This window comes from Podarcis pityusensis (genome assembly GCF_964106645.2).
Source record: "Podarcis pityusensis genome assembly, chromosome: 14".
Classification (NCBI taxonomy): Eukaryota; Metazoa; Chordata; class Lepidosauria; order Squamata; family Lacertidae; genus Podarcis; species Podarcis pityusensis.
This window is the reverse complement of record NC_138039.1, coordinates 33,226,009-33,246,126: the sequence shown is the minus strand read 5'-3', so window position 1 is coordinate 33,246,126 and position 20,118 is coordinate 33,226,009. Positions and strand designations below refer to the sequence as shown.

At 40.6% G+C, this 20,118-nt stretch overlaps 1 protein-coding gene across 4 annotated transcripts in view; it reads right to left on the bottom strand.

Annotated features, from left to right (window-relative positions):
- Nucleotides 1-20,118, bottom strand: part of ASB7 (ankyrin repeat and SOCS box containing 7) — a 38,135-nt gene that overhangs the window by 14,215 nt on the left and 3,802 nt on the right. For 2 of the 4 annotated variants that reach the window (XM_080981890.1, XM_080981892.1), the window contains exons 2-5: nucleotides 19,279-19,367; nucleotides 16,366-16,450; nucleotides 14,858-15,124; nucleotides 4,593-5,198 (exon numbers count right to left, since the gene is read on the bottom strand). In XM_080981890.1, the coding sequence (XP_080838016.1) occupies nucleotides 4,593-5,198; nucleotides 14,858-15,068 (817 nt within the window). In that variant the 5' untranslated portion in view covers nucleotides 15,069-15,124; nucleotides 16,366-16,450; nucleotides 19,279-19,367. Of the gene's footprint in view, nucleotides 1-4,592; nucleotides 5,199-14,857; nucleotides 15,125-16,365; nucleotides 16,451-19,234; nucleotides 19,368-20,118 lie in introns of all 4 variants that reach the window. The other 2 variants (XM_080981891.1, XM_080981893.1) reach the window with 2 other exon arrangements.

Below are 20,118 nucleotides of genomic sequence, written 5' to 3'. Positions count from 1 at the left end.
CAATTATACATGGTGGTACACTTACAAATGCATTATTTAAATCAGCAAGACTTCAGCATATGTTATAGCTTAGCTCCATTTACCATTTGTACGCTGTAAATTTCACTTTTATACTGTATTGCAATGCCCAAAGGCAGCCCAACCTCCCTGAAACAGAGTACTTTGGGGGGGTCTGAATAAAGGGATTGTTGGGGGATAAACACACAAAACATACGGCAATATCAAAGCACCTACCTGAACAAAAAGCCCAGTTATGTTCTTGAGGCAAACATGCATGCTTTGAAAATGTGCTTGGAATATGATAGCCAGGGAGTTTGCTTTGACTAACAGTCACCCACCTCAGATGCTACATAACCCTTTGAAAGTTTAGCCTCCTATTTTCCATGCCCAAAAGAACCTAGGATGTCTCTTCTCTGAAAGAGTCTGATCCATCTCCAACATACATAAAAGCCTGCCCCCGCCTCATAAAACGCTATTTATTTTAAAACTGGCATTTGACTATCAGCTACCTAACAAGGGGAGATTAGTACTGCATGAAGAGTCTACAATATCACATGCACTATAACATTAGTTCCATAAAAACAACATCTCTGCAAGAGGATGAACTAAGCCATCATCTTCAACCTGACTTGAAAAGCAGAGGAAGTTTACAACCATTAATTGAAGCAAATGATTTTAAAACTTCATATTAAGTTATAGAATATTTTCCTACACATTGAAAGATGCTGATGCAGGAAAATCGCCCCATTGACCACAACTACATTCCATGAAGTTCTCAATTTCAAAGGATTCAAATTACGTAGGAGTGGAAGCCACTGCACGACTTAATAACACCGAACACACTTTTTCAAATTTTGGCAAAGAAAATTTAGATTCATTTCAGTTGTAGGTGTCTAAAGAAAGGGGGATCTAAAAGGCTTTCAAATTACTTTTCAATCCACAAATCTTTCAATTTAACAAAGGGAGTACAGTAGTATAAAATATACAAAATGTAATTAAATAATCTCCCTTGAGAAGACTAGCTTGTTTAAGTGTCCTCTTCAACAGAGTCCTCTCTGATTATGATTATCAAGGAAACCACATTCCAAGCATCCAACCTTAAAGCTGGCTGGCCCCCTTTGATCAATGGAAGCTGCTTAGAGCAGTAATGTACCTTTTGCTTAGACTACTGCAACACAGTAATAAACCTTGTAACTACAGCTTTATACTTTGTTGCCACAAACAGTTATTACCACCTAGTCAAACTGTCAAAGCCAACCTAGAGAGAAATGGGCAGAGGGATGCGTTCAGACCATAGCTGTCAACTTTCAGATTTGAAAATAAGGGATCAGCAGCCTCACCTGTCCCAGGGACAGTCTACAGGATATCTAACAATCCGGGATAGCAGCAGGAAGCAGCGCTGGAATAAGAGAATTTCCCGCAAAAAAAGGGAAGGTTGACAGCTATGGTTCACACACTAATTATCACATAATATAAAATACAGCGCTACCATCATGGCTACAGGTGACAAAGAACTTTTCATGTTGGGGCTTGGTGTGTATAAACATTGAAGAGCCTTCTCTCAAGCTAAAAGTATTTGCTTTTCCATACATTGGAGGTTTCCGCTTAAGGAAGTGCTGCAACTAACCACTCCCTTTACAAAAATAAGAATGAGTTTGCACCTTGGCTTTTCATAAGCCTGTCACAAGTTTGCCAAAAAAGCTGGAAGTGGTTCAATCCACTTACTAATGGACACATCCTGTACTGACTTTTTGTGATGGGAGTACTCTCCCTGCAGTCTTGACTTAGTTAGCTAAAGTACAGTACAAACTTGTCAAATGGCATCCCAGAGGCAGAGACAAATGCAATAAATCTTAGGAATAAGGTCTAAATCAGGGCCAAGGAACCATTTTCCTCCCAAGGGCTGCATGGTGAATGAGACCAAAGGCAAGAGTGGGCCAAGCAATGGATGTGACTTTCCTTTGTACAGTTGCCTACATTGCAGGCATGCTAAAGTCAGCACACATGCACAACCCTTTCCACCCTTTATCCAGGAAGCAAGAGGCATTACCACAGTTCAAGGACACATTCCTGCCAAGTCAAAAGCATTTAAGGAGGGTATTCAATAGGACCAACGTGGCCAAGAGAGGCCCAAGGCCATCCCCAAGGATCACTGGGTGTGCTACACATGGATGCACTGGGCATCAGAAAGAGAAAAACAACAGGTGTACGGAGGAGGCCAGTGTGGCTGCTTATTCAATGCTTAAGTATTCAAAGGGTTGTACAAGGGTAGTGCTGAAGGTATGAGAAGCAGAACGTGAGCAAAGCAAGCCTTAGAAGGGATAGGCTCAGAAGAAAATCAGCACAGAGATCTTTCAGTTCAGCCATTCCACAAATCTTAGCCAGTGCTAGTGTGGCGTTACATTTTGATGAAGAAAGGCATACAATCAAAACCAGGAGAATACATGCCTACAGCACTGAACATGTTTAAAGGGTTAAATGATTATGACAATAGAAGGGACATGATGGAAAGAAAAAGACAGTATAGAATCCATGTACAATCCATGAAGGACACTGAAAAAGATCAAAATTACACTGTAGGGTTAAGCAGACCGAGAAGTTTTTAAAAAGGGAGACATTGATAGGAACAGTGCAACTAAAAATTACTTAACTACAGTGGTGAAGGGCAATCCAACATACCTTAGTCGGAAGTCAGTTCGATGGAGTCTAATGGAGCAAAATTCAATCTAGGTGTTTAGGACTGCAGCCTTAATGTTCAAAAATCTGAACATATGCAAAGTTAAGCACAATTTTTAAAAAAGGTTTAAGTGTTCAAGAAAAAAACCAATCCCAAATTCCTACATGACACACAGAAGAGGGTGCTAAGCAGGAAGTTGCTAGGGTAGGAGGAGAGTAAGCTGGAAGAAAAACTCTGCAGAGAAAGTGCCTGGATACAAAGTAACTAGGATATGAAATGCATTGTTATATGCAAAGAAAACTGGGTGAAATTATACTTCAGAGAAGAGAAAAATGAAGGAAAACTACAAGTCCAGAAAAACACCAACAATGCAAATGGTAGTAGCCTCTCTCTTTGTTTTAAAGGAAAGGATTAGTTTTCTGGGACATTTTTTTTAAAAAAATAAGGAAATGCTTTAAAGATCTGCGTTGTTGTTTTTTAAATGATGATAAATTAATGGTTTCTGTAAACTAGAGAGAATAGAAATTGGTATAGTGACGTGAGGGAGAATGAACAAAAGCCCAAACTTCATTTCTATAAATGCTGAAGCAAAGTTTAGTATTACACCTGTTACTAAATCTGTATGTTAAAAATTAATCCCTCTGTTGTTTCAAAGGAAGTACAAATTCAATAATGTGAGCAGATAATTTACATACCTATGACATGCCTCCTCGAGCTTATTCAGCAATCAAACCCCATACACATACACACACTTCTTGAATGTAGGAGCCTCAGATACAGCTGAGTTAGTCTTACTCACATCTCAGCAATGATTAGAGATAAGACAAGTGATTGCTACTGAACAGAATTGGAACTATGGGTTGTTACACGCTACCTACATTTGACAAGTTCCACCTACGGTGAGAGATCATTATCATACAATGCACACGTAACAGGCTGATTGTTATAACATGGTTTTGTCACAAAAACTCTGGCTCTGCTCTATTCTGTATACTCTAGATTTTACTTCAAAAGTAAGCCTGCAGTTTGAGTGGGGTTACGTTCTCGGGGTCATGCCTAAAGCCAAAATCACATATAGGCAAAACACACTGGATTCAATGGCAGGTGGGATTACCAAAGTAATTTTCCTCGAAACTCCACTCCTCCTTAATTTTTTTGCCATGCATGTCAAACTGAATGTGCACAAGTTAAATGTGCATAAGTTGGGGGCTTAGTGACAAAGGAAAACAGTACAGATTAACCATGTCAACACTGCATCATAAGCACAAACCAAGAAGAAATATTGTGTCAGGCAACTGCTGGAAAAGGAATTGGTTTGGTAAAGTTTGCTCACCAAAGAAGATGAGAAGAAGACTGATGGTGAAAATAATACTACTTAGTAGTAAGTGGTATCAACCACGAATTGCTTAGATCTATAATTTAAGAACCAACATACACATGTTAATATCACTGTGAGGTCCAAAGAATGTCAACACAATAACCAGGCTCATTTCGCAGCCCCAAGGGATAAATAATTCAGTATCATCTCCCATTCTAATGAAGAACAAAGAAAAGTGAAAAATAATTTATGAGCAAGCAGCAGTTTTTGAACATTCCTTTGTAAACCAGAGAAAGACCTTGGAAAAATGTATTTTACACTTCTCAGCCTTCATTCTCTGTTACCTTCCTGCCACATGCAGAACTGTTGATTGACTAGGACTGACAAAAAAAAAATCAGGATTTGAATCCAAGTTAGTTCAGGAGGAATGTATACAAGTTGAAGTACAAGCATGATTCTGAAGGGGAAAACAGTGGTTATTCTCTGGGCCTGCCTAAACTTTCAAGTAATAACCAGCTAAGTAGGAAACTCATTTTTCCACCAACTTCCCCCAAAGACCATTGGAGGACTTTGATTAAAGATTTCCAATATACATACTTGTTACTTCCTGTAGGAAATCCAAACAAGGTCGGCTACTTCCAGAAATACTTATTGAAACTGCCAGCGGAGTCTGTCCTTCATAGTTCTTTGTATTAGTGTCTGCACCATAGTTGTATAACATCTGTGCACAGAGTACATCATCCCTAAGAGCAGACAAGTGCAATGGAGTCTGCCCGTCTTCTAAGCGCCCCAAGTTTGTATCAGCCCCTCTCTGAAGGAACATCCGGCAGTAAGAATGATTGCTTTTGATCACAGCATAGCGCAACAGGAAGCCGTTCTGAATGTCAATGTTGGCATTGTGATCTAGGAGTATTTTGACACAGCTGGACCTTTCGCGGATAATAGCCAGTTGAAGTGGTGTAGTACCTTTGTCACTGAGTGGATCAACCTCAGCCTTGAATTCCAGCAGGAGACGGACAAACGAGTCTCTGCCGTAGTGAGCAGCCACATGCAGAGGAGTCCAGCCATCATTACTTTTTGCATTAATGATATCAACGCGGTAGTCTGATTCCAGCATTAGGCGTGCAATCCGAGCTCGGCCGTGCATAGCTGCATAATGTAGAGCAGTGAAGCCTCCAATTAAGTCTTTCACTGTGGGATCAGCTAAAGTTAAACAAAATTGCAATGGGTTAGCTATTATCAGGAGAACACAAAAAGGCATCGGAATTTTTTCTATACATTGTTACAATTTTTGGGAGGGTGTCCTACTAAATCATCTTACCCAACCATCTTGCAATTGATAATAATTAGTACTTATATTATGCTGTAAGCTGTTCATTTTATTTACTTACCGTAATAAAAGCAAGCTAGCTAGCTAGATGACATAGATAGAGATAGAGATAGATAGATAGATAGACAGAAAGATCTAAAAAGTTAGGGGAAGAGCTAATCTTTCTCCTTTTTCACTTTCACTAATTGAAAATATGTAAAATTTTACTTTATGGCTTTCTAGTCTTAGCTGATGCAAACAATTTGATAATATTGGCACACAACTGTTGTCTTTATGCAATTTTCCAGTTCCGTAGTAACCCTCAAAATACAAGTTGCTTTATAACTTCAGAGAATTTAAGATGTGGTTTGACAGAGCATGTTGAATAAACAATAATAAATAATAAACCAAAATCTCAGGTGCAGGCTGTATTTTGGAACATGGGTCTATTTGAAAAAGTGAATTTTATTTTTATTTATTAAATTTCTATACCACCCTTCACTCAAGGATCACTGGATGGTTTACAGTAAGAACACACAAAAATACACAACGTAGTAACAAACGGGTGAACTCACTTTCCTTTTGAACATACTCAACATTATTGCATATTAGCCTAGTTCACGCATAATGCTGAACAGCAGCTTCTTTAGCCAAAGTGTGGCTTGTTAAGACATCTGAATGCAGCTCAGCAGACTAACCCATGATTTGTTGTCTGGCAACAAGCTACAATGCAAAGCCATGGCTTGTTTTCACCACAGGTGCTAGTTGGTACCTTTCTTGAAGAAGTCTTTGCTCCTAACTCTGCCTGGCAGCAGGCTCCTTTTCCGGCCCAACTCCTCCATGGCAAGTTCCCCCCCCCCAGCCAAACCAGGAAAAGACGAAGATGGGGGGAAATGTAAAAGGTACTGTTCTACTGTCTAACTATTATGACAGGGCTGCACCAACTAACTGATACTTCGCTACCCTGACTGCTAATCCTACTTACAGTAGAACAATGAACTCTTAAGAGCAAGGAAAACACTGATCTTCCACACTACACACTTTATTTTATTTTTATAAGGGAAGTATGTGCTTTCAGAAAAGGTGTTAATATGCATGCATCATTTTAATCAGGTCTTTTTAATTGTTTTTAGTACTGTTGTGATTTATGTTTTTAATGGGAACACAGGAAACTGCCTCATACAGAGCAACAATCCATCCAGCTCATGCAACAGCTCAAATTAGAAGTAGATTCACTGAAATTCATATTTGCTTGAAATATGAATTAACTGATGCAGAGTTCTTGTAGTAAGCTTCATCTCAATTCACCTCCTCAGTTTCCACATCTTGGTCAAAAACAAACCAAACAGGAATACATGGTACAGATTGCTCACGCCGTTCAAGATCCCTGACCTCCACTGTGCATCCTAAATCCAACTGCTCAAGGTATTTCTATGCATCAAAGCTTCTTCAACTCTAAAATGTCATGCTTGTTTCTGTGTTTTGTTTTGCCTTGTGCTTCTTGGTCTTAAAAAGAAGCATGTGAAGTAACATCTGCTGGCCCAAGATGCAGATGTGTTGTGGTCTGGCAAGATGAGCTTGTATTTTTTTGCGGGGGGGGGGGGGGGAGCGCACAATGCTGTATAAGGTAAAGAAAGAATGCCCTCTGTGGTTCACAGCATTTCCAAAGTATGTAAGCTACATGTTATTTCAGATCATCTTGATAAAAGCATTTTCTATAAAATGAAAATAATCTGGGTTTGCCATTTCACAAAATTAAGGTTTTTCAGGCATGTAAACATCCAGCCATAGGAGAAAGAAAATAAGGCAACAAATAAAAAACAGTATCACAGATTTCCCTCTATCCCCAGAAATCTGGATTCATTCTTTAAAGACCCACCAGTGTAGAGTTGATATTCCAACACAACACACATATCCCCCCCCCCCACAACCTTTCTAAGAGTAGTTTTGCTTATACATACACTGGCATTATCTGCATACAAGATTGAGATAAGATATTTGCAAGAACAGTTTAAAACATTGGCCAGCCTAAAATACAACTTTACACCACTTTAAAAACTAAGATTCAGTGCAAACTTGTGCACACTGCTCAAACACCTCTGCTTTGCTTCTCCCCTGCTCCTAACTCTGCTACACTTAAGAAGGAAACAAGCCAGAGGCTAACTACAGGCAACCCATCATTTATGTACATTCAATATGTGTGTGTCACCATACATATGTGCATCACGCCATACCTGGCAGTGAATTATAAAAATCGCTAAAACAGCCTCAGAAGAGGCACAAAACAGTCAGAAAAGGAGCGGAAACAGCACCTAGCAATCCCCCAGGCCTTTGTACTTGCAGTCCCAAGAGCCCTTGCACCTACCATTGAGGCCTATGAAGAGTTGGAGTTTGAGAAAGGAGGCTGGGAGAGAGCGATTGTGTTGGGAGTTTTGGAGGAGTTTTTTAAAGCTGTTCTTTGATACGACACCTAAACACAGCATCGCCAATGCTGGAGGAGAAATGGGAAGTGCTGGACAGTTTCTAGCGTGGCATGAGTGTGTGTGCTGTGGCACGCAGGTTTGGCAGGAATGAATCCAGAATATGTGCCATTAAGGTACAGGAAAAATAACAACAACAACAACAATTTATTTATAACCCGGCCATCTGGCATCAGGGGCAGCAAGTGCATGTACACATGCAACTGCCATAGTCCCCAACTACATGCTACATAGTCCCCATCTACATGCCCAGTGTCAGAAACAGATATGAAAGCTAGGAGCTAAATGGCAACTTAAACCTAGGTTATGGGTGCAACGACAGAATGTCTAGGTGTGCTTTTTTTAATCACAAGAACACAAAGCTGAAAATGAACTGCAGCTAAAATATTATGTTTGTTTTTCACATGGTCTAGTCCTTCCCCCGCCCACCCCCCTAATATTCTTAAGAGGGTCTCTTCTCCAGTCTTCAGAGAGTAGCTGGAAGTGGGGCAGAAGAAAAAGGTCCTCCTTTCCTTTCACTCTGCAGTTCTAATCTGAAAACTTAGGCGCAGGACTGCACCCAGAGCTCAGACACTGCTCGCGCTAATTAAATTAGCAGTCACAAAATGTGCCTAGAACAATGGGAGTTTTGAACACTGAGGCTCTGGTGAAGGCACATGAGGCACTGAACCTGTGTCTAGAGGACATAAACTGCTAGTGTATCCCCATTAATGGCAGCACCGTGCACAAGACGACTCTCAGGCTGCATGTGCGCTTCAAGCAGCCTGCAAAGGAATTCTGAGCTAGCTGGGGTTGGCTGGAATGCTTCAAATGACATTTTAATTTAAAGAATATTGGCACCCATATTGAAGCTGCATTTGTGGACCAGGAGGCTGCCCAAACGTGCCCTGACCAGCTGAAGAGACAAAAGTGCCAGCTGCCCACCCCCATGTTCTTTTGCAATACACTATCAGCCCCACCAAGTGAATCTGATCCACAACCAAGCACTTTGGGGTACCAGTCTACCCTGCTTGTCACTGTTTGCAAATCGTCCTCCTCCAGCGATGAGGAAGACTGAGTGCCACCATTCCTGCCCGTCTGGTAGGGCTGCTGGTTTTTAAAGGGTTTTTTAAAGGGTTTCCAGAGCTTTGGAGGGTGTTTACAGGCTTTTCCAATGGGTGCTTCAATTATACATGACTTCCCGTATGCGCGCGGTGCCTCAGAACGAAACCCCTGCATAAATGGAGAGTTGCCTGTATATGTTAAGTGCAGACCAGTGCTGGTGGTTAGTTTCTCTCAAGACAAACAGAGGAAGCAAAGGAGGAAAAAATGAGGTGAAAAAACAGGGGTAAATACTGTGGTGGCCAGGAAATGAATTAAGAAGTTTTCACCAAGTGCTTTCCCAAGGGTGTAGCAAGCCTGAGGTCAGCCCAGCTGCTCCAAACCTTAATCTCATGTTCTTCCTGCATGTCCCTGAAGTTCTGTTCAAGCATAGTTTTTTTGGTTGGCTTTACTGTGAAGCTTCCAATAAAAAAAATATTTTTCTACCCAATCATCTAACAGGGCTCTATAACTTTAGGGTAGGGCTGCCATACGCCCGGAATTTCCTGGACATATCCGGGATCTGGCAGCTGGAAACAGTGCCTGGGTGAAAATCGCTGAAATGTCTGGGAAAATCTGGACGTATGACAGGCATGTCAGTTTTGGTGAACCCATGTCAGTTTTGGTGAACTTCCTTAAAAATGGGCAAAACTTTAAAAAGCTCAACAACTTTTGTGTCCTGATCTTCACTTTTTGAAATATGGCAACCCTACTTTAGGGCAACACTGTTAACGTAACTATCTTGCTCTCTTATTATCTTGTGCAGGTGTTAAACCAAGTAGTTTTAAGACTAGCTCTTAATACAAACACACACAAAAACCACTCTGCCCAATGAACAAATCCAGAAAGTCTATAAGTAGCCACTGAAAGGAATAGAAGAAGCCAATCTATTTAAATTAGACTATTTCTGATAAAGCATCGGCATGACAACTTAAAAACTCATGCTAAGAGACAGTATTATAACAAGTGATGCTACTATAATCCTATTTAGGACCATGGGTCTTCACTGTTGTTGTTGTTGTTGTTTTACTCAATTTTAATCTGAGAATTTGAATGCTTTGAACTTGTTGGTATCTCTTCAATGAAGCCTACCCCCACCCCACCATCTATCAAACAACATTTCATGTTATCGATCAAAAGTTATATGGTTAAAAATATAAATTACATGTCAGCTTTCCAAAATCTAATATTAAATATTACTGCATGCTCATCGTCAGCACACTGTTATGAGTACAGTGATTTTGAAACTTTTGCTGGAAGACAGTTTGCCCACCACTACTGATCTTTCCTCTGCAATGTGTAGCCAAGGGGGAATAAGGCAGCTTAGCACTGCCCTGTGTGAACTAAGCAACCACCTTAGAACATGCTACAAAATGCTCTGTAAAGTCCAGGAGCTGTATCACAGATATCACTGTCTACAGTATTCCCTTCATAAAGTCTGAAAACCACTTTAACATACTACTGCCTACCAGCTATCAAAGTATGGCTAATGTCAAATACTTTTTAGGAACTATCAAATATAGCTAATATAAACTGGCAGATATCAAATAGTGAAATAAAAAATAATCATTGGATATCGAAGCTATCAAATATTCTGATGAATATTTGCATAACTAGGGAACAGGTGGAGATTATCAGACATCAAGACTCACACAGTAATTTTTGGGAGTAAATTCATTGCAGTTCTAAATCGGTTTTGCAAACACTTGTACTGCCATCTTCTGGCCACACTTACTTACCACAGGAAGGATAAAAAAGGTCATAATTCATTCTACTGGACCTTAAAAGATCATACAATTTGCAATACTTGAAGTTTAAGCTAAAACTTGCCAACTCTTTATGCATTTTGATCATTTATAACAGGCTTTCTCAAACTCAGCCCTCCAGATGTTTTGAGACTACAATTCCCATCATCCCTAACCACTGGTCCTGCTAGCTAGGGATCATGGGAGTTGAAGGCCAAAACCATCTGGAGGGCCGAGTTTGAGGAAGCCTGATCTATAAGCTCTGCTTTAAAGCAGCAATAGGCTATTTCTGTGCTATTCTCCTAATTAACTAGTAGTATATTTCATGGCACAAACCGACCCCCTCATTAAATGCTCAGTTCCATGTTAGCACCATCTAGAAAAAATGGGCTTCGTGTTTATGCAGCACATGCACTCAGACATACATGTACAAGATCTAAGAGATACAATGATAAAGCATGAGAACTATTTCTTGCAACACAAAAGTATCTTTCTTTTTCTTACAAATATAGCGTACGGTAAGCAAGAGGAATCTACTCTACTGGAGCAATGTAAGATAATACAGAAGAGTCTACAATAAACACACTACTGTCAACAGAAGGTGGGAGCTACATGAGGAGAACTGAAAAATACATAATCATGCTTTCCTTGAGTGTTCAAAATCATTCCCATAGTAAAACCTCAGCCTCTAGTAAATTTATGTATATTAGACACATGAAGGGGTACTTATGTGGCATACAAAGCTTTGTTGGATTTTGGCAAAACATGATTCACTTGGATCCGTTTGTTCCATAAGTTCTTGCCTCCAGAAAAATTTCCCCAGTAAGAGGCCACACAAAAGTTCTCAGAGTTTCCCTTTCATTAAATTCCAGTCTTTCTGCCATCTTATCTCGAATTCACCAATTTTACATTCTAGCACATAGGCTCCAATTCACTTTATGCACAGTGGCCATGTTCATACTTTCCTGGAAACCATTAACTATGGCAGAGTTGGGGAACCTGTGGCCCTCTAGATCAGTGTTTCTCAACCTTGGGCCTCCAGCTGGTTTGGACTACAACTCCCATCATCCCTAGCTAGCAGGACCAGTGGTCAGGGATGATGGGAGTTGTAGTTCAAAAACAGCTGGTGGCCGAAGGTTGAGAAACACTGCTCTAGATGATATTGGGCTCCAAACTTCCATCAGTTCCTGCAAGCATAGCCAATTCTCAGGAATGCAGGAGCTGTAGTCCGGCAACTTATGAAGGGCCACATTTTAGCAACCTCTGAACTGTGGCTTCCCATTAATGCACAAATAGCTCTCTCTTTGCTCCCCGCCCCCCAAGTGCGAACACAACCCCTGGTTTAACCGTAATACACACAATTTCTTTTGTTCAATCCCTGTAGTACAGAGTTCTGGAGCACTGCCCTTAACTAGGGATGGTCAGTCTGTGTCACTTTCACATTGTTAATTCCCAGGTTGTTTGTTTACTATTTACAAGTTTTGAAGCAAAAATAAAATGTCTGTACTAGAATCACATTTAGAATGGTACTTATGTTTTACTACATAGGCTGAAGGCTGCTTTTAAAAAGACGAACTTTAAACTGGTAAAATAGGCACTCCCAAGGAGCTTCCAAGACCAGCTGCTACTGTGACTATGTTCAAATAGGACTGCAAATGACTATAGAAATGATGTGGAAATATACACCGAGCCTCCCAGGGACACTGTACCGGTGGGGGTGGGGTGGAGGAGAGAGATGGGTGCTCTCATGGGTCCAAATCAGATCTTTTCACTCCCAGGAGCTCCCTTTGAACATTTGCAATGATGGCTGGGCTCCGAAGCTGCTTAGAAAAACTACCGTATGTTACCAGTTCAAAGAAACCAAAGACACAAAAACAGAACACCTCTTAAACATTGCTACAGTGGAACCTTGGTTTTCGAGCGTCTCGGAAGCCGAACGCCGAAAACCTGTAAGTGAATGCTTTCGTTTTTTAATGCGCCTTGGAAGTTGAACGGCTTCCGAGGCATGTTTCTCCATTTTCTCAATGGAATTTGCCAATCGCCCATTGTGCCTTGGTTGTAGAACATTTCGGACGTTGAACAGTCTTCTGGAATGGATTATGTTCGACAACCGAGGTACCACAGTATCATCATCTACATTTGATAGTTGGCTTACACAAAAGTTTCAAAGCACTGCTTTGCTGTGGTTCTGTTCCTTCTTGGATGTCTATTTCCCCAAGGGTGATACTTGAGGAATGCTCTTCAGCCCCATGGAGCCTTCAATGTGGGGTTCCTCAGAATTAAATTTTATCCCACATTCTACTTAACACCTACATGAAACAGCTGAGTGGGGTCATACAGAATTCTGCAGTACAATGTCAGCGATATGCTGATGACACACAGCTCTACTTCTCCCTTACATCTGCAGGTGTCTTGGACTGGATGAGAGCCAATAAACTGAAGCTCAATCGAGGTAAGACTAAGGCAGTTAATGGGTGGTTTCCTAGATTGGATAGATGGGAGGTTGCCTGCTCTTGAGGGCATTACACTCCCTCTGAAGGAGTTGGTATACTGCTTGAGAATACTACCGGATCCATTGCTGTCGCTTGAGGCCGAGTCGGCTTCTGTGGTGCAGAGTGCCTTCCATCAGCTTTGGCTGGTGGCCTAGCTGAACCCCTAACTTCTGTTGTCTATGCTCTGGTAACCTCTAGGGTACTGCAACATGTTATACATGTGGGCTGCCTCTCCAGGTGTTTCAGAAACTTCAGCTAGTGCAGAATTCAGTGCCAGGTTGCTCACCAGGGAAAGATGGTTTGAGAATGTAACACCAATACAGTGGTATCTCGGGTTAAGTAGTTAATTCGTTCCAGAGGTCCGTTCTTAACCTGAAACTGTTCTTTAACCTGAAGCACCACTTTAGCTAATGGGGTCTCCCGCTGCCGCCGTGCCGCCGGAGCACAATTTCTGTTCTCATCCTGAAGCAAAGTTCTTAACCCAAGGTACTATTTCTGGGTAAGCGGAGTCTGTAATCTGAAGCGTATGTAACCTGAGGTACCACTGTACTGGCCTGATTGCACTGATTGCCAATTAGTTTCCAGGCTCAATTCAAAGTGTTGTTTTTGACCTGCAAAGCCTTAAATGGCTCGGGAATGCAATACTTCAAGGATCGCCTCTTTTCACATGAACCAACCCAGATCCTGTGATCCTCATCTGAGGTGCCCTTCTTCATTTGCCACATCCATGAGAAGTCCAGAAGGTGGCAACTAGAGAACAGGCCTTTTCGATGGTGGCTCTCTATTTGTGGAACACTCTCCCCAAAGAGGCTCATCTGGTGCCTTCATTACATATCAGGTGCCAGTTGAAAACATTCCTCTTCTCCCAGGCAAACTTTGGCTAATTAAACAATCTATTGCCTTTTAAACTGGGGGGGGGGGGGTTGTTGTTCTGTTTGTTATTATATATTTTTGTGTTTTTTATATTGTAACCCGCCTTCTGCTCCTCAGATAAAGAGCAACATATAAATTTAATAAATAAGTAACTTAACAAGAGAAAACTAACATAACCTAGATGCAAAGTGAATGGATTCCTTGAGCATCCTTGCAACCTGTTATTTCTCTGGTATGTACAGTATTCAAAATACATAACAGAGGGGAGCCCCCTTGTGGTGCATTTTGCAATTCCATAGTTTGCCTACTCACTTTTTTATTTTTTAATTCACTATTAGATTTAAACTACAGAAAATTAAAAATACAGAAATTAAGTCCTACCCAGCTTACCTGATCATTTTGTGAAGCCAAATGCAAAAAGCGCCACATTCAGATGATAAAAACCTATGCTCAACATGAGTGAGCTTCATACAGGTATGCAGTTCCTTCATTTCTCCCTCCAGCGAACAAGCCAGGAAGCGGCAGTTAACAATAGCTTCCCATTACGCCCAACCAGGAACTATGGTTAATTGCTTTCAGTCAAGTCAAGATCTGGAGGCTAACTTTCAAGTGACGGTTTCCAGATTCAGGCATGACTGGAAGACAAGCTGCCATTTCCCATCTGGTTTGCATACTCACACCAAGTGGGAAGCAAGGTTCATGAAGTTTGCACATATCTTGACTTACTAAGCAGAGATGTGGTCATCTGAATGTGGCCACTGCCATAAACCAACCAACCAATCAACCAACCAACCAACCAACCGGAGTTTAAAGTGAAGGTGCAATGGATAAAATCCTTGATGCTTGGTCAAATTTCACCCCCACTTCATTTAAGTCAACCAACCTCCATGTTCGAGGAATACACGGACACATCTTTCTTTTCCTCTTGCTGCTGAGAAATGGAGCAAGGTCCAGCCATTGGCATCTCGACCATTTGGAGAATAGCCCTGCTCTAGCATCTTGCGCACAGTGTGAACATCTCCAGCAGCCACCGCAGCCTGAATCTGCAATTCTTCCTGTAGTTCGGGGTTCCTCCGGCAGTGGTGATGTAACATCCTCGCAGAATCTGCCTCCTAAAGAAGGATCATGAGGTCTCACAGGTCACCTGCAACTGAAACACAGTAAACACAAATCAGAATTGGAGAGAGGGAGAGTGCCAATAACACTCCATAGCAACATGGATAAATGGGACAGGATCCACAAAGCTGCACACACACACACCCATGTGGTATGGCTTTTCAGTCCCCACTACCCCACTGTACCCCCAAAATAGCCATTTGAGAAGGCTGAAGGATCAATTATAAAGTCAACTTTCACATAATAAAATTTAAGGGTACTCAAGGTTTTAGAAGCTTAACATTTTATTACATTCCAAATGAATTCCTGGATATTTAAATTCATGCCATTGGTCAATCAGTTGTTCATCCATTGCCCCTCAGTTTCTGATATTTCTTTCCAAAAATCGTAACCTTGATTTTTTTATTTCACCAAGCCTAGACACTTGCCCTTTTACACCTACATGTTTAAGACTGTGAGGGTGATCGGGCTGTGCCATTTTAGGCCCCTCATTGGCCCTTTCCTAAGTATCAATGGACACAACTATTTCTAATAAAATGTCATGCAGAATTATCTACATGTTCCTCAGGAGCAGTGGAATTAGCTACACTGCAATTCAAATGGACTATATATGCATTAAAAAAACTCTTTGGGTTCTTTTGAGATTTGCGATGTGTGCATTTGCATTATACAAGTGAACCAACAGCTTTTCTTCCTCCGACTTAGATTTGTGCAAGTGTAGAGGATGGTTTGCTTCCAACCTTAACCAAAGAACCAGTAGAAAACTATTATTGTTCAAAAACTACACTGGTTTAAAAAATAGGTTTCAGAAACACTTATACATACATAGAAAACCATAACTAAAATTGCTTTGCAATCCTTAAAGTTGCTTTGCAGTTCTTAAACATTCTTTCAAATTTGCCTGGATGTTCATATTTTGAGTAGCAACAACTAGGGTAGCCACACTGGCTGCTGACAAAGTTCGGTATTTAGTATTTGGCATTTAATATCCGGTATCTGAAGTAGTTTTTTCTCTTTCATAAAAACTGTTTTTCTGTGGCTGGGTAACTATAACATGTTTTATAATACAAATCGAGCCAGGGAATGGGGAAATTGCAATGAAACTTTCATTTATTGTTATTTGCCTCGGCCATTTATCCCTAATGCTATCACTGAAGATAGCACTGAATGAGTAAATCCTGGATGTCCTCCACTGTTACTACCCTAAGAAAGAGGCATTTTAACCTTTTCTAAAACAAATCAAAGTTTCAAGTGTTCAATTAAAAAAATAGTTACCTTATAAGCAGAGGTTAGTTGTATTTCCCATCTTCATTATACATAACCTTGTTGGCAGGTATAATGTGTCAAGCAAACTGCTTTCCTTGAAATGAAGAACATAGTCTTGTTAGATCAAAGCAAGCAAAAATAAAAATTGTTCATTGACTCTTAAATGTCACATAGATTTCATGCATCTTAACACCAGGGTGTCTAAAACAGGGTGAAATAACGGAAGCAGTTTGAAAAAAGATGCTTAATTTAAGACATGTAACTTGGCAGGGTAGAACAAGATGGAGGAAAAATGCAGGGTGGACAAAGAGAAGGAAGAAGAGACAGTAACACACACTGGCGCATCAGCATCCCATCTTTTTTCTAGTAGGCAAATAGATGTACAAGCATTAAAACCCTAAAGGTTATCCTGTGAAGAAGATGGCAGGTGAATGATGCCCCCTCACTATAGTCTACAGAAATACACCCAACACTCTTTCTAAAGATTTCTGGGTAAGAAATAATTCCCCTCCTGTGAAACCTCTGTATTCCACAAGTAATAAGTTATGGTTACGGAATAGAAATGCCACTACCAGTTTAGGCCTGGTTTGGGGTCCTAAAGTAAGGTTACGGAATAGGAAACTACTTTGGTTCCCTGGATGATGATCTCTGTCTCAACCTCTGAGTTGCTTTCAATACTATCAAGCATGGTATCCTTCTGGAGCGACTGTTCAAGTTAGGGGTGGGAGCCTTCAATAACTCAAGGCCCACCTATATGCATAAAAACTAACCTGGATGCTGTGATCGCCATCTGAGGCCCTTCCTCGTGTGCCTCCTCTGCAAGAGGCCCAGAGGGTGGCAACACAAGAACGGGCCTTTTCTGCAGTGGCTCCCTTCTTGTGGAATGCTCTCCCCAGGAAGGCTTGCACCAGGCAAAAACATTCCTCTTCTTCCAAGAACTTTGGCTAATTAAACAATCTATGCCTTTCCAACTGTGGGGCTTTTGTTTCTGTTTGTTATGATGGCGTGTATTTTTGTGTTTTACATTGTAAACCACCCTGTAAACTTTGTATAAAGGATGGTACAGAACATTAATAATAATAATAATAATAATAATAATAATGGCTTGTATACCCACATGGCCTTTTTATGCACAGGTCATAGGATCAGAGACTCAGTTCCTTTCTCAGAATTATAACTGACAACATATATAGACAATGTACAACACTCCTCTGACCTTCTTTCTCATTTCAAGGCTCACTCCTATACTTGCAGGAGTCAGTCAACAGATTGCAGTGAGCTTCAATGGCACATTAGTGCATCTGGCACTTATTCAGAACAGGATTTGACTTGGATCTAGAAAAATGGTATTCAATGCTGCTTTACTGATGTTTCATTTCTGGTGGTCCTATGCAAGTCACTCCAGGTAAACATCAACTAGCCAACTGTAAAATGGGGCTCAATGTCCCACCTCAGTGGAACACTGAGTAAATGAGTTAATGATTATAAAGCACTAGGCCTATTATTGGTGTGCATATAAATTAAGATTTGAATTCCAATTTAGACTTGTTAATGTTAAATAAGTGTATGAACCAGATCTAGATTCCCTGTGAACTGTTTCCTTCCCCACATGTTACTTTGATCCTAAATCTAGGGAGGTCCCTTTTGACATTAGTAAACAGGACCTTTAGACTGTGGACAGGATGATCCAGTTCAACTATCCAGATTTTATCTTATTTGTATATAAAATGTCATCTATAATTTTATATGCTCATTGTTTTATAATACGATTGCAATTTAAACAAGTGCAAAAAAACTCCTCAAGATCACAAAGACTCCATAAGAGCATTGCAATATAGAATCATAGAATCATAGAGTTGGAAGAGACCACAAGGGCCATCGAGTCCAACCCCCTGCCAAGCAGGAAACAAGATAAAATAGCACAAACATTTGAATATACTTTAGCCTTCAGATAAATGTAAATATTTAACATAAGATGAATTTCAATCAAAGTAAGATAAAACACTTAAGGCCAATATATTCCACCTTTTGTTGTTTACTTTGCAAATCTTTCGCTGGTGACATATCTTCAAATTCCTGCAATACTAAAAAGCCCTCGTAAAACACACTGAGCCTCACTGAACAAAAACAACATTTGACTCTTTCACTGCTAGAGTATCAATAGAGCCCAATCTCATCAAGACATTTTTGATTATAAACATACATCAGTCACAGAGGATATCCAATTTCCAGGGATATGCACAAAATGCCATGGTTCAGACAAAAATCTCAGCTTAATAAGTGAAGATACACATGATTCTTGCCCCCACAAGAAATGGGCTGAAGACTTTCTGGTTTAATTGCAGTCCACCAAAAAGGCAGTGCAAGATGGACCATGCAGGCCCAAGGTTTTGCCATATCTTAGCATACACAGTAGATGCTCAGAAAAGCACAGATCAAGCTAGAAGTTAATCCACAGTTATGAGTTTACTTGGTTCTAGTTGCACTGCCTTCTCTTCACTTTGAAATCTAACTTGTACTACAATAAGTTTATTACTTGTATAAGCAAAAAATATCCAAAATGGAGACCTTTTTACATGAAGGCCACAATCCTATTGGAATACAATGGAGCTTCCTTTGAAGGAAACATGCATGGAATCAGTCTTCAATAATTGCCTATATTGCACACAATACATGCTATGTAAAATTTAGAACAGCTAATTCTAGAAGGCCATCCAAATTTTCCAAGGTAACGAGCCAAAATACAAAGAGAAAACAACTATGCCACTTGCATTTCTCAACATTTTGATCATTTTATCACAGTGGAAGGTATGTAAGACATCAGCCAACAGTTACAATCCACTGTCAGCAAACCAAGAATCTGAGTAACAACACTCACAAAATAGTGTGAAAGCATAAAAAACCAGGATTGAAGTTTGTCACCTGGGTACTGGATTCTTCCATTACATCTTTGCCTCTTGACTTTTGTTTTGGATTCAAAATCTGCGAATTTATTCTGCAGCGGCATGAGCCTGGAATGACAAGAAGAACCAGGGTTGCAGCTGGTACAAGTTCATTCCTTATTCTACACTTGTTTTATTACATTTTACTCTACCCTTCCATCAAGGAGTGCAGGGCAGTTTATTGGTCTCCCTCCCCAAGCCCAATTTCTTCTCACAACAAAACTCTGTATTTTGTTTTATGGTGTTTCAATTTAAAAAAATAAAAATAAATAAAAATTGGACTCTATATTTTTAATTTCAGACCTTTGGATGAAGGGGAATGAATGAATGAATGAATGAATAAATAAATAAATAAATAAATAGTAAATAATCCCTGTGAGGAAGGTTAGGCTGAGAGATGGTAACTATCCCTAGGTTGCCCACAGAATTTCATGATACAGTACAAAGTCAAAACCAAAGTTGTACAGGCCAATTAACAATATTAAGTAGATCCTGCAAGATTAAAAAGGGGGAAAACGCTTAACTCTGAAATGGCTAGGCCAGAGGTTTTCAACCTTTTTGAGTCCACAGCTCCACATTCTTTCTGTGACACCCCTGTGGGGCTCAGGAGCCCAGGAGCACCACTTGCCTCCAGAGCTGGCAGCCTCTCACCCTTTTTCGAACACCCTCCCTTGTGGAGTGTTCCCTCAGTTTCCTCTCCTCTCCCTTCGAAAGTCCTCCAGGCAGCTGCTGTTGCCATCCCTGGTCTCTGAGCTGCCCCCCACCCCCAAAAGAGGTGCCTCCCAGAGGCACCATTCGCTTGTATAGCCAGGGCTATACA